Source organism: Gambusia affinis, linkage group LG20 (genome assembly GCF_019740435.1).
Source record: "Gambusia affinis linkage group LG20, SWU_Gaff_1.0, whole genome shotgun sequence".
NCBI classification, from domain to species: Eukaryota; Metazoa; Chordata; class Actinopteri; order Cyprinodontiformes; family Poeciliidae; genus Gambusia; species Gambusia affinis.
In genome coordinates, this window is record NC_057887.1 from 1933108 (window position 1) to 1948288 (window position 15181).

The window sequence follows — 15181 nt, forward strand, 5'->3', positions numbered from 1 at the left end:
TACGGAGAGCAAAATCTATATTTAATAGTGCCGACTGAAATAATGTTATTTACAGTCTTTTTTTAAACTTCAAACAGAATCCATCATTCTGAAACATCAAAGAGATCCAACCCAAAAATTAAGATCTTGGACAAATTAGGTCACCTCACTGCCATGTTCTGAAATATAATCAAACATTAGATATGTTTAATGTTTCCAAAGGGGTTCAGGAACTGGGTAGCATCCAGAGGGAGTTAGGAAAGGTCCTGTTATGTAAATCGTCTCTGGGACAAACAGCTCTCCGTCGTGTGAAACCGCCTCCTGCAGAACTAAAACTGAACTCTGACTGGCTGCAGCTGAGCTTGAAGCTGACCGGTTTATTAAGAAGGACCCAACTATCTGATGTTCCCGGTGGTCCTGGAAGTCCTTATTGTTCTGATGGGTTTTGATGAGTGTAATGTTTTTTCTTTAGTTTAACATTTTAATTTTATACCAATAATCATATTTGTTTCATGGAACCAGAAGCCCAGCGGAGGTCAAAGATTGAAAATTAAAACAGAATATTAACATCCAAGTGTGTGGGATTCGTCAACACTCGTCCTTATAGACATAAATCCCATCCATCCATTTACTGTCTTCCACTTATCTGGGGTTGAGTGGTGGAGCCACTGTCTCTTTAAAAGCTCCTGCTCTTTCTGAAACAATTCCTACGGGAAGTCATCACAACATAGCTTCTCTGTTAAATGTGTGTACATTAAAAGCAAAGTGAAATCAGAGTTCAGTTCCTTGTTTGTATTCACAAACTTGGCAAATAAAGCCCGTTCTGATTCTGTCATGCTCTTTAAAAGGAGTAAGAATCGTTTTTGTAGTTAGTTTTGACCTCAGTAAGCTTTAAAATGAATCCAGGTTGTTTCTACCAGGTTTAAATCTCAGTAATTTGTGCTTCTGCCCTCATTGTATTGGCTATTGTGGAACCCAGTCTCTCTCAGTGGAAACATGGACAATAGACAGAGCTTACAGCTAGGATCCTTACCAACTGCAGCCATGCCTCCTGGAGGTAGGTCGGCCACTTTGATGCAGTGACCTCTCCAGTAGGCAGCCAGAATGGCCTCGCTGTGGCTGAAGGAACCATCAGCGTATCCGCAGGCCAGTTCTCCCACAGAGTGACCTATGATGCCGTCAGGCTGAAGACCCATCTTCCTGAGCAGATCGATGAGGGCTATCTGTAAACACCATGCACAAACACAACACATTTAACAGCTGCTGCTCGCAGTTCGTACACCGAAGGAGGAGAAAGGCTGCGCACCTGTATGGCAGCGAGACCAACGAAGGCATTGACAGTGTCCTCAAAAGTGGCATCATCAGCTTCACTGAGCAGCCGAGACACAACCAGGCCAGTGTCCTTCAGGGCAACGTCAGAACGCAGAATGGACTCTCTGAAGTCCGCCAGCTGCATGAGACTGCGGCCCATACCTGCCCACTGGGTTCCCATACCTGTGGACAGATGCTAGTCTGAATCCAGCAACTACAATAAGCAAAAACACCTTGTGTGTGTCTGGGGAGTTCAAATAAACTACAAGTCTTTTCCCCTTTCTACTTGTGCTGAATCACACCGAGCTTTCTGCACCATCATGGACTAATCAGTTAGTTATGAGCAGTGTCGAAGCAAAACTACTATATTTTCTTGGGGCCAAGGTTGGGATCATTGTTTACTCAGTGATTGGCACCACAGTCACTTCAGAGCACAACACCTGTATTCTCCAAATAGTTTGCTAAAGACAGAAAATATTTTTTGAAGCGAATAAATATATGAGAAAAGACTTTTGTTTTGCTGACTGCTTTTCTGTCTAGATATGGAGATTACAGAAAATTGTAGTCTCTTGTAGGACACAACCTGATGGAAAATCTCCACTGTTGCTCTCAGCACTCTGGCAGCCAACTGATTTCAGTGCTGTCTTTTCAGTACGTTTGGAGAAATATTCAGCTTTTATAATGACACTATCTCCATTTGTTCAACTGTGGAGGATGAATCCTCCATTTGGCTTCAGCAAAAGGATGCAAATGGACAAATAACAGAAGGATTCTACAAGAACACCTGAACTATAATTCAGGTTAATCAACCATAAACCCAAGTAGAACTACTCTTAAAAATGAATCAAAAGCTTCTTCAACAAGCTTATTGGAAAAAGTGTTAACTTTTTTTGTTTCTGGTGTGAACGTTCTATAATCTGTGTGCTGCTGCTAGTCTTGCTCAGGATCCTGTTTAATATCAATGAGATTATCCTGGTGAAATAAAGCTTAATAAAATAATAATAAAAGTAGAGGTGTAAAGGTCTCACCTGTGTACATCACAAAAACCTGGAATTTTACCAGGGGTGTGTTTACTTTTCAGAAGCCACCGTATCTTCAACATTCCTTGAGAACTAACCAATCACAGCTGGCGTCCTTCCAGATTCCACATCATTACATAATTCAGTAGGTTTTTCTACTGGAACAACACCTTCCTACAACATGTGCATGCACAGTCGTTTTACAAAGGCTTACTAAACGAGTTTGTGAGCACACACACACACCCACACCCACACACACACAAACAGACACATTGTTGTATGCTGGAATGTTTGTGTTGAGTTTGTTTATCAATGGCTGCTGACTGCTTTGCAGTAATAATAAAGTTGGACCAGTGTCCAACTTAACTTATTATGTTTTCTGTTGAATTGCTGGAACTCAGAGTGTACATTAAGGCAAAGGTTTAATTTTTTTCCCTTTGTTTTCATTAGATGTACACATCCTTTGCATTTCTGTAATTTTTTTTACAAATAAAGTTCTGAACTGTGCGCAAGCAGGAACAGTTTAAGCACAGGGGGATTTTGATTATGATGGGGTACATTAGTTTTTCAATGCCTCGAACACAGCAACACTGGCTTTAGCTAGTGCAGGAATGATGGGATTACAAGTTGATACTTGTCTGATTGTATAACTAACTGAACTCCAGCTCAAAACTCCAATGACTCACCAGAACAGATGTACCACAGTGGTCTGGGTGAAGTTTGCGACAACTGAACCTCCTTTACGTCGTTCTGAGACCCGAGAACAACGTAGCCCCTGTAGGGCATGCTGGCAGCCGGGATGTCTGACACTCTGCTAAGCAAAGATAAGAAGTTTTCATCGCTGCTGTGTTCCTTCCCCTTCTGGATGACCGCGTTCACTGCAGCCTCGGTACGGCCGCACACTGGAAGAATTCTGGGAACTGTCCGTGGCGTGGGTGAGTTTGTTGGTTTGCTAGCTGGGCGAAGAATGACGTGAACATTGGAGCCCCCGAATCCGAAAGAGTTGATCCCTACAATGCCCCCCCGAACGGGAATGGGCCGGTCAATGACTTGGACCCGACCGTCAGTAAGGGCAGGAATGTCAGGATTAGGGTGAGTAAAGTGCAGGTTGGGAGCCCAAACGCCTCGCTCCAGAGACAGAACCACCTGAGGAAAAGATGAAAACATCTGTGACTGCAGAGGAGACGACAACACTTTAGAGTTTCTAGCCCGAGCTTCTTATTTATCCATCAGCACACAAACAGGAAGTCAAACAAAAAAATTTGAGAAACCTCAGTTTGGTTTCTCTGACTCTGGTCAGAGGTTTCCCATATCAGTCTCAAGCCTGATGCTAAGAGGCTTTCTGATTTGCTCACCTTTGCCAGGGCAGCCAGACCTGAAGCAGGTTCTGGATGGCCCATGTTGGATTTGGTGGAGCCAATCAGCAGGGGCTCTCGCTTTGCCTGACAGAAAACACTGATGATCCCATTCACCTCCTGTGGGTCTCCAACCTGCAAGCAGACAACAGAGATGCAGCAGAGACAAGACAATCCTTGTGAAATATTCTAGAGAGATGAGAAAAGAACAGTGTGTGATGATGCAACATCTAAACAGATTAGGAGGATGAATGGTGTGTTTATGACACCACAAGCTGTGTATTGACCTTTGTTCCCGTGCCGTGGGCTTCGATGTACTCCACTTGTTCAGGGGACACATTGGCCTCGTTATAGAGAGAACGAACCAAAGTCTGCTGCATGTCACCCGAAGGAAACGTTACACCTGAGGCAACAAGAGGCCTATTAGAAAACCAAGAAGGAAACCTGACAAATAAAGTGAATACAACATAAATTAACACTCTAATGAACTTTTAATTCACAAACTGGCACAGAACATAAAAATAGTGGTTTGTGCCATAGTGTGTATATGGTGGTTTGTCCTGTGTGTCTCTATGCTCTCCTGCAATAGACTGGTGGCTCTAAGATTGAAGAAACCTCTGTGCTTTGAGTGACTAGATGAATTCAATCCACTTACTAAAAGCATTTAAATCATGAAGCTCTAATAATTTGCCAATCCATTTTATCCAGTATATAATATTTCAGAGATCTTCTAAATCTTCTAAATTTGCAGACTTTTGGTGGGTCTACTGACCTTGCTCTTTGTATCCATCCGTATTGTTGCCAGCATTGATTACAGTTGCGTAGACTCTGTTTGTTGCAGATCGCTTGGTCAGCAGCACCGCTACTGCTGCTTCAGAACGGCAGTATCCATTTCCTAATTTATAAAAAATAATGAAAAGACGATTACAGTCATATACTATTCACTTGAATTTGTAAGAATGACTCAACTTAACTATGACTAACATTTTAAAAATATTTTTTGGGACAAATTTGTCTACCTGATGCATCGAAAGACTTGCAGGTCCCCTCAGGACTCAGCATCCCCAGTTTCATGAACTGGACTGAAGTATTTGGCTTAAGCAGCAAGTTGACTCCTCCCACCAGGGCAGCATCGATGTGGCCCTGCCGAATCGCATGAAAGGCGTTTTCCAGAGCCAGCAGGCTGGAGGAGCAGGCTGTATCTATGGTAACGCTGGGACCTGGAGGTAATGACATAAAAGTGAATCAACAAAAACCGGGACACAAAAACTAAATAGAATAGGATTGAATAGACGTAGCTTTCCACCATCAGTGTGTGAATGAATGAATGGCTGAATGTAGTGTGAAGCACTATTGGGTTCTCCAGACCCAATAAAGCAATATACAAGTACAGGCCATTTGCCATTTACCATAGAAATAAATATCCTTTATTGTCCCTCAGAGGGGAAATTTAAGTGTAGCTGCAGCAAAGTAACAGGACATCAAGTCTTGTATATTCACACAAAGATAAAAGAATAAGAATATATTAAAAACTAAGTGAAGAAATTAAGAATAATATACTACAGAGACCCTAAAGGGACATTGAAGAAAAAAGATGCTATCTCATGCGCACAAGTTGGTCTGTGGTCCCACCACATGCAAACCAGAAAGTTTATCTTTTCATTTATTTCTTTCAATTTCCCTTTAGGGTCTCCATGACATACTGTACAGTAAGGGGAAAATTACAACACAAAATACTCTGGAGTTATCAAACATAGCATAGTCTGATCCAAAGGAATGTGAAACTGAATAGGATCGTTTCTAAAACAGTACCAGGAAGAAGAAAGGTTGCGTAAAAACGGTATTATTTTCATGTCATCTGTCTCTTTTTGAAATGTACATGAGTAAAACACACATAGAAGTTAAAGGCAAGCCACTGCATCAAGGCTGTGGTTCTATTAGACGGCATATATAAGTGTTTTAATGTTATTCTGTTGTGTTAAAATGAGAAAAGATCCAGCAAACATTTATCTAAAATGAAGCAGTACTTCATGGAGTACTGAAGAGTAGCTGATGAAGAATTAGACGTCCACAATGATCAGAATTGTTGTTGGACTGTGTAGTAAGGTCTTCAGGTTTTATCATGGCTGATGAACTCATAAACTGGATCAGATGCTTCTTCAGGATATTGCACTTTGGCCACACAAGATTTTCACAGGTAACTTTCGGTCATTGCAATTATTATTAAATAATTTTTTTTCCTGGAAAACAGTAATTTTTCCATATATATGTATATATACATCCAGCTGAGGCCAGTTTGTCTGATTAAAAGTACTTTTTGCAGATATACTTGAAGCAGCCAGGTGTTAGATATACTTTTCACTAACCACCCATTTCTGTAGTAAACATTTTTTTCATTGGTCCGATGGAATATTCCAATCTTAAATGTCATGTTATCATAAACTCTGAGCAAGAAATTATAATTAACAGAAACAAAAACTTGAAAATATCAGACAGAGTGGAATGGATCTATATAATGTGTTCCACTCAGGGATGGAGTTATTGAAATAAACAAAGTAAGTCTTCAGTAATATTCCCATTTATTGAATGCGACTGTATGCATAGTGTTGGCCACTAACTGTGCACCTTTGAAGTCGAAGAAGTAGGAGAGTCTGTTGGCCAACATGGCGCGCTGGCAGCCTGTCATGCTGTAGCCCAGCAGCTCCTCTGGGTCTCTGCTGAAAGCCTCACCGGCTTCAGAGCCGCTCACTCCAACATAGACCCCCGTCCTGCTGCCGCGCATGCTGCTCGGATTCACACCTGTTAGCAACAGGTTTTTGAACAATGACAACTCAGTTAGGCTTTACAATTTGGATGCTGTTAGTAGTTCACGGTGTTTACCCACCTCCATCCATGATAGCCTCGTAGGCGACCTCCAACATGAGGCGGAGCTGGGGGTCCATGGTGTTGGCCTGTTTGGGGTGGACTCCGAAGAAAGCTGCATCAAAATGACTAATGTCCTTCAGTTTGCCGTTCCTTCTGGGTAGACCATACAAACCTTCAGAAAAGCAAAAAGACTACAGTTCAGTTGAGTCCATACTGCGTTTGATGACAATGCTGAAACAATTTTACATCAAAATAAGCAATTTACTAGAACATATTTTAAATGTGGCAAGCATAAAAAACTGATGTTTTCAATGAAATACTAATGCAAATATTTAGACAATGTACACTGTGTTCTTTATCCTCCTATTCTCCAAAATTAATTACACAAGATTAATATGGCTTCTTCCCATTAATGCTGATGTACTCCTGGACAAGGTGTAAAAAAACCATCGATATGTGTGTGAATGTGAGTGCAGCTGAGTGAATCTGGCTTTAGTTTAAAGTGCTTTGATGGTTCAGTATGAACCCAACTTATTTATTTCAATTCAAATCCAAAACACTTTATTAATCCCAGAAGGAAGTTAAATGTTGATGTGGCTCATATTAAGTCATTATATGATCTACAGTGTCTAAAGTGACATCACTGTACACAAGCAAAGCTGCAAGTCATGCAGAGTCCAAATAATCTTAAATCTACTGGATGGATGTGAAGATGTGGTTACCTGCAGAGGGAAATGGTTCAGTAAAGCACCGGCTTTCATAATAAAGGTCTGATTTAGATCACATAAATGAACCTGGTGGAGAAGCTGATCCTCCAGCAATTTTAAAATACTTAGAATGCATCAATGAAATGGTCAGAAAATACAGCTGAAGAAGCACTGCAGCATGAAATCCCCCTGCAGCTGATTTCCTTTCTCATCTTCTCATATGTGTATGTTTAGGTTTGGCACATAATTGAATTGAATTGAATTGAATTGAATTGAATTGAATTACTAATAAAACCAATATGTATGAGTAAATGAGGATGTGAGGAAAAACAAGTAAAATATTTTTGACTGACCATGGTGCCGTACAGATGTAATTTACCACACCATAATTCAAACCCAGTGATTCCACATTGCATGTCTAACCTGGGGTCCACCGCCGGTCGTCCTCCGTCACCATGTCCACACCACTGATGAGGTTTTCCCAAAACTCCTCCAGGTTGTCAGACTCTGGCAAGCGGCCTGATATTCCTGCTATGACAATCTCATCCATCCTGGATTACTGTAAACACAGAAAAGAACAGTAGAAAAAAGTGACAGTAAACTCATTAAAAAAAAAACCCTTTTCATTCTGGACAGGATGTTTGCCTCTGGATGTTAATCTGTGAGCTTATTCCATGTGCTCTGCCTCCCCTTCTACTTTTAGAACCACTAGAAACCATTAATCCAATAATCTGAGAGGGAAGGGAAGAGTTGGTTCTGTCGAGTCAACATGGCTACTCATCAGTTATCTCCATGCAGTAGAATCACTTGCTAGCAGCATACATATAATCTAAAGTATTCCCTCAACAAGACAAGCCTGGGGAATAAGACGTTTAAAGCAGTATGACTGTTAACAAAAAAAAGTTCTAAAATTAAAAATAAATTAGGATAATAACAGAGCATCAGTCAGAATGAATAATTATCAAGCAAATCAGACAGTATTAATGGTTATAGAGTACAACTGCTACAGGGACTAAGTATCTGTTGTACTCTCTTAGTCGTTCTTTTCTCTTAGAATGGCTTGAACATGTAGGAATCAAGATAAAACAGCACTAGACTGGTTTACATTCTCTGTCCCACAGATTCCAGTTTGTTTTGTGAATGATAAATCACCTGCATATACTCCAGGGTTCTCTGTGGAGTACCACAGGGCTTTGTGCTTAGACTAGTTCTTTCTGCTATATGAGCCTTTTTGCTTTTGCCACTAGTAGGTCCTGACAGAGTAAACCTGACAAGACTTATGGGCCAATTGTACTTTTTAAGGTTAATGGACCTAAAATATTGATGAACAGCCATGTAGTCCCATGATTTGTTTTGTTTCTCCTGCTTCCATATCTTTTTACATACTACCTTGAGCAGGGGTGGGTCCTGGAGGGCCGATGTCCTGCAACTCTTAGAGTCTCCCTGGTCCAACAAACCTGAATCCAACAGCTGAATCACCTCCCAAGTGCAGTCAGGTTCTCCAGAGTCCTGATAATGACCTCATTATTTGACTCAGGTGTGTTGAAGTAGAGATACATCTAAAAGTTGCAAGAGACCGGCCCTCCAGGACCAGGAGTGCCCACCCCTGACCTAGAGTCAGGTGTTATCCATCAGCATGAACAGACAGTAGCTGGAAGATTTTAACAGCACACATCAGTACAGTGTTGTAAAAAAAAAAAATGCTTGCATCAAACAAAGTTAAAATTTTGATAAGCATATCCTGAAGAAATACAAAAAGCTGTAATTGATGAAATCATGAATGTTGCTCTCTTTTAGAAAATCCTGCAGGAGAATGTCCAACCATGAGTACAGAACCTAAAGCCCAATCCCACTGTGGTTGTGCAGGGGCAGGAAAATCTCCCAAAGCGCAGTAGCAAGGCATCCAAAAAAAAAAAATAACAAGAAGTACAAAAAACAAAAATGAACTTTTGGAGTGACCTTGTCAAAGACTGGACTTCAATCCAATTCAGATACTGTGGTATGACTTTAGACACACTGTTCATTCTGTAAAACCCTCCAATGTGACTGCATGAAAACATTTCTGTAAAGGACAGCAGACCAAGATTCCTCAGAGATGACGCTAAAGACTCTGCAGTTATCAGAAACTGTTGATGTCAGTTGTTGCTGCTAAGGGTGGCACAACTGGTTATTAGGTTTATGGAGCAATTATTGTTACCCAGAGGGACGGATTGGTTTGGACAGCTTGTTTCTCTTAATAAATGAACCCCTTGTTTGCTGTTTGTATCTGATGAAGTTGTCTTTGTTGGATTTTAAACTTTTTTGATGATCAGAAACATTTAATTGGGACTAAACGGCAAAAACAGAAGAAATCTGCAACACCAGTCGTGTCAGAGCAGAATGCAGTGGTTGGATGATCTGCTGAGAAACATTCACAAACCCATACCACATACCAACAGCACTCACACTTAAAGGAAACAGCAGCTATACTCTGTACATAAAGCTCAGTTCCTGAACATAGTCTAAACCGACGCAGTGCTGCATCGGTCTGGAGTTAAGCTCCAGAACATGCCACAACAGGAGAAGGCGAGTCAGCAGCTTGGTGAAAACGACACAATATCGATCCATGCTGAACTCTGTGACTGCTCCCCAGGCAATGACAGGTTCCTCAGAAAAATGTAAATATGATGAAGTTCAATAATTTAGTCACTAACTAAGGAAGCAACACCCGCCACATAGAATGAAATATACCAAGCCTTTATTTCTTTTAGTTTTGATAATTATGGCTTACAGAAAATGAAAAACCCAAAACTCAGAATCTCAGACAATTATATAATGTTGAAATCACTGACCTTCTTCAGAATATTTTATTTTTTTAGAGCTACCTGTATATCATCATCCTCTACTATCCAATAAGGAGGAACTGCTGAATAATAACAGGAAACCAGCTTACTCCATTTCCTGATCAGCGTCCCCACAATCTCTAAAGTCATCTCACAGTGAAGCTGCTGATCAGGAAGATCACATCTGTCATGTGCTAAATACTGCTCAACACTGAGAGTGAATTATGATTCATTTACTAGTCGGTTACTAGTACAACATCTAGTACTACATCTAGAACAGCATCCAATAAAATGTTTTGTTTGGTCATTTATAAAATGTCACTGAACTGAATGCGACATCAGTTCAATTCACATAAATATCACTAATTCCCAACAACAATCATTTCAGGACTCGTACAAAGCAAAGAGGTTCAATGTTAAAATGCATTTACTTCAGTCCACTTTATTCCAAGACAATCCAGTAAAACATATGGATAATGACGTTCAAAAGCAAAACTTTGATGCAATTCTGAGTGTTGGGAAAGTCCAAGGAAGAGAACTCTAAGATCGCTTCTAAGTGTAAGACGCTGACGTCTCCTCTGATGATTGACAATGAGCATTGATGTCACAGCTGAAATATGAACACAACTCATGTGTTTACATCTATAGTCACTAAGATTTTTAATGATGTATTGTGTGAGCAAACTTGCTTATCAACTTAATTGTATTTTTTTATTTAATGGAAAAACTGCAAACGGGAAATGATTTTTTTTCCCCCCCCGAAATTAGCAGAATATTAAAATAAATTTTATAACGTATGATATTAGTAAATATCAGTTATTGGCCATAACAACAGCATTAAAATTGGCTATAATATCGGCCCAAGTTTTTATACTCCTTATAACTGAAATCAACAGAAACAGCTCTCAGCATTTCCTAACCTCACTTTGTTTCTCAAGGAGCAACCAAATAAGTGATGGCTCTGTCCCCAACGCCCCCCTGGGGAGAGTCCTCTCCCCTCCCCCCTCCTGACCCCCACACTACCACACACAGTGCCATGATAAACAACATTCTGTTCATCATGACTGATATAACAAAAATATTTAGAGCAAAAAATATAAAGCTGTTTAATAGAAAAAAGCTTTCTTGAATCAGTTGTGTTTAAAGTGTGTTAGAGTAATTTGGATCTATTCCTTTATTGTGAATTAGCACTATATGAATAAACTGAACTGACAGACCTTTCACATCATCTATATTCCAAACTCCTCTTGAGATAAATTATCATTTGCAGAGCAAAAGCAATAAAAACATTAACTTATTTTTAATTAATAAAAAGGTACAACAATCATAGACAAATATTACTTTGACCCGATAACTAAAGTGCTAGGCTTAGTGCCTAGAAAGCCAGTGTGCCTTCCATATTAAGAGGATACAGGGAATCTTCAACAGTGCAGTCACTTCTTCCAGGAACCTGATCAGCCAGACCTGATACTGAAGCACCAGACCGGCTGGTTACAACTCAAACGAGAAGGAGGTATTTAGAACTGCAAAGTCACTGCAGTGATGCCCAACACATTCTCTCTTGCTAACCGCAAGAGCACAGTTATAAGAAAAATAAGCATCAACCGTTAGTCAAGCTTTTCAAATTCTACGCTAAATTTTATGTTTATCAATTCTAATTACTTACATTCTAAGTTTTTCTTTTGTTGTTTTTTTTTTTTTTTTAAAGTGACACAGCAACATGAGAGAATTAGAGCTTAAGCCCTGTGGAAAAGCAGAGAGCTCACCTGTCTCAGACTCTTCTTCGTGTCCCGGTGCTGAATTCGTTTGGAAGGTAATTCAGCTAGGTCTCGTCGGTAACCGGCTTCTCTCCTCAATGTTCAGCCTCTGTGCTTCTTTCCTTTTTTTCCCCCCTGATGAATATAAATGTGCTGTATTATGCCTGGCCACGCCACATGGGCTGACAGCAGCTTGACGGTACAGTCCAATGAGAGGAGAGGCAGAGCTTCTGGATCCAGCCAGTGATGGAGTAATTCGTTGGCCTCCGACGTAACAGGAAAAGAGATGTTAGCAGGGGGGTTACTCCAGTTCAGACTCCTCTTACTCGTCCCGAGTCGCTTTGCTCCTACTGCCCGAAAATGTTACTACTCAATAAGCAAAGTTTTGGCTGAACGGAAACAAACAAACCGACGTTCTACTTTTTGAATAATTGTTCAAATAATTATTCTAGACTTGGTCAAGTGACTCAGGAAAAACTGATGTTAAACCATCAAAGACTTCACATAAAACGCACCGGTTTAATGCCAAGCATTTTATTATCTTTTATTTCTCATTTACGATCTTAAAATTAAATGATGCATAAGTACATACGACTCCACGAGACCGGCGTTTTCACACGTTGATGTCAACAATGAACTATTCTGCATGACGTCTGACTTGACCAATCACGCAGCGGAGGTGTGAGGGTTTATCCAATCACCATAGAGAGGTGTGTGACTTTCAGAGATAAGGTGATTATAAGGCAGGGCCAAATGTTGACGTCACCTGTAGCTCTCGCGTGATCTCTTTGGGTTACTGGAGTTCATCACTTGGGCCAAGCTTCAGTAAGGACTCACTCAACCCGGCTACTGTGGTAATACAGAGATAACGAAGGCAAACTCTATCTTGCTAAATAGATAGTAAAAACAAACAGATAGCAGCACAAGTCATGTTATTTCAGGAACAGGTTGCATCTTATGTTTAAAATCAGCTTAAGTTCATGGAAATTAAATTAAAATGATTTCAACATAGTCTTGTTCTGATTTTCTTTTTATTACTCTGAGAAAATATTATTGCTTTTTGAAAGTGGTTCATAAGGAAGAGACTGCTGACTCCCAGCTATCCTGTAAGCTACAGTGCAGTTTCAGTATATGGACTCGACAGAATGCAGTAGTGCTTTTCTTCCCATAAAAGATTGTAAAGCAGATAAAAACTCCAGTGCCAGTTACCCTCTCCACAGGACAGCCACTGGTGTACTCGACAGCATGTATAATATTTGCCTGAAGGGTTTAGCTTTATTGATATTAAAACAGGTTGTCATCCCCACAGCTAATGTCTTAGCTTAGCTGTGTCAAAGGGGAAGAGGGTAGTTTATGTTAAGTTTTGTTTTTTTGGGGTTTTTTTTACTTTTGTATTGTGTTACAATGTTATTCCCTCATCAAAAAAATATCTGGGATGTTCTTTCATGCATGTTTGTGATTCTTCTGCGGCAACCATTCAGGGATGCCTAAATAATTACTTATACAAAGCGCTGCCTGTTTTCACAAAGCTCCTCCTTGGAACTGCAGTCTCAAGCAGAGTTTCCACCTCACAGAAGGGACACCTCCCCCTCTCAGCACCTCCAGACTAGCAGCAGCACCTGGCTAACAATCAAACCAACTACTTCACAGTCCAACACTCTGAAGAACTGTTGTTTATGGTATAATGAGGTGCATTATTTGGATGACGTTCTGAAGGAGTTTTTCTAATAGAGCAGAACTTTCTTAAATTTCAAAATGTCAAATTGCAAAGTCAGAATACGCTGGGCATATACAGTAATTTTGTAACAACTGCAAGTCTAATAGCATTGTGATATAAAATGGGACTATGTCCAGAAAAATACCTATTACTGCCCCTTTAATTATTTAATTCTCATTGTTGAATCTTAAATTATCTTAATTAACTTTTATTCTGGCATTAGTGGCCTTTTTTGCTGCAGATCCAAAATAATATGGGTACAGAGAAAAATGTAAACATTTTCGGAACCCTGGTCCAAATAAAGGGCTGCTGCAGCACCACAAACCAACCCCCCCAATATGAGCTTATTTGAACTAAATATTGCAGTCTAGTCATGTATCAGCAGAGTCATGAACAAAGGACTGAACACACTTAAGGGGGGGCTCGAGGCTAGTTTGATGGAGCATAAATTCTTCCTGCTGGCATGTATTGTTGGTTGTCTTTCTGCCAGGTCCAAAATTCAGTTACAGAGGGATGTTTTAATACAGAGCTGTGAGCTTCATTGTAAGCTTCTGTATGCTTGTTGGAGGCTAAGGCCATAGGAGAGCTTTTCTTTCTCTAGTTTTCACATACGAAGAACCGGTTGTTATCTGTGAACTGAGTGACACCATAGTCAAAATTTGACAGAAATTTTGCAGATTAGTAGCATATACCAGAGTCATCTGGGCTTTTGTCTGTAGGACAGATTGCGATCTAAGTAACTCATCATAAATTTAGTGCGGTCCCTGTTTGTTGAAGGAAGATATCCTGTATTGTCATCTTCCAGTATACACTTGTCAATAGCAGGAGAAGCTCTTTGCCATTGACAAAGAGGATGTGACAAAGAAACTGAGTGCGGGCTCAACCCACACATTTTTTAAAACAAATTTAAAGATGAAATGGTCATAAAGAAGCCTTTCAATATTATCGGCTCTGAACAGGAGTTACGTCTGACAATGTTTAAAATTGTCATTGTGCAAATCACTACTTAATGAGGAGGCTTTTCTGTTAACAACTTTAAATTGCTGCAGTATCTGCTCACCCTGTTTCATCATATTGTGATATCTCAGTCTGTTTACCAGGTATTATATGGAGCAACAGTCCAGAGTCAGTTTTTGGTTCAAACCCACCTGAGAAGGGAGTATGAAAGTACATGCTGACCCTGTATCAGACTGATGATCTGCCTGTGGTAAAACCTACATCTTGCCTAATGATTGATAGAATAGTCCCTTTGCCAATACGGGTCAGAAAACATAAATCAACATTCGATTGATCAATCTTTCTCCTACATCAAATTCCCATTGTAGAAGACTAAGATAATATGACAACTTAACATACGTTATGTCATAACATAACTTCAAATGGAGAACGTATCTAATAGTTAGTATTGATCAGCTTCACACAGTATTCTTCGTTTTCTGTTCTCTTCTCAAGTTCAAGTTTATTTGTACAGCACATTTCATCAACAAGGCAGGTCAAAGTGCTTAACATCATAAAAACACAAAGCCATAGAATGCAGTCCTCCTCCTTACTACCTTACTAACCTTCACATTTGTTTTCTTTCTTACATTTTACAGTGTCATTTAATACGTTTGCTTCACAAGTCATATTATGATTGTACCTCCTGTCTT

General features: G+C 40.0%; 1 protein-coding gene across 1 annotated transcript in view; it reads right to left on the reverse strand.

Moving 5' to 3' along the window:
* fasn (fatty acid synthase) overlaps nucleotides 1-12328 on the reverse strand; it is a 34664-nt gene extending 22336 nt beyond the window's left edge. The window contains exons 1-11 of the mRNA XM_044102670.1: nucleotides 11825-12328; nucleotides 7660-7795; nucleotides 6549-6701; nucleotides 6290-6463; nucleotides 4684-4884; nucleotides 4437-4559; nucleotides 3952-4067; nucleotides 3665-3799; nucleotides 2996-3455; nucleotides 1286-1473; nucleotides 1013-1202 (exon numbers count right to left, since the gene is read on the reverse strand). Coding sequence (XP_043958605.1) covers nucleotides 1013-1202; nucleotides 1286-1473; nucleotides 2996-3455; nucleotides 3665-3799; nucleotides 3952-4067; nucleotides 4437-4559; nucleotides 4684-4884; nucleotides 6290-6463; nucleotides 6549-6701; nucleotides 7660-7786 — 1867 coding nt within the window. The 5' untranslated portion in view covers nucleotides 7787-7795; nucleotides 11825-12328. The remainder of the gene's footprint in view (nucleotides 1-1012; nucleotides 1203-1285; nucleotides 1474-2995; nucleotides 3456-3664; nucleotides 3800-3951; nucleotides 4068-4436; nucleotides 4560-4683; nucleotides 4885-6289; nucleotides 6464-6548; nucleotides 6702-7659; nucleotides 7796-11824) is intronic.
* Between the last annotated feature and the right edge of the window lie 2853 nt (nucleotides 12329-15181).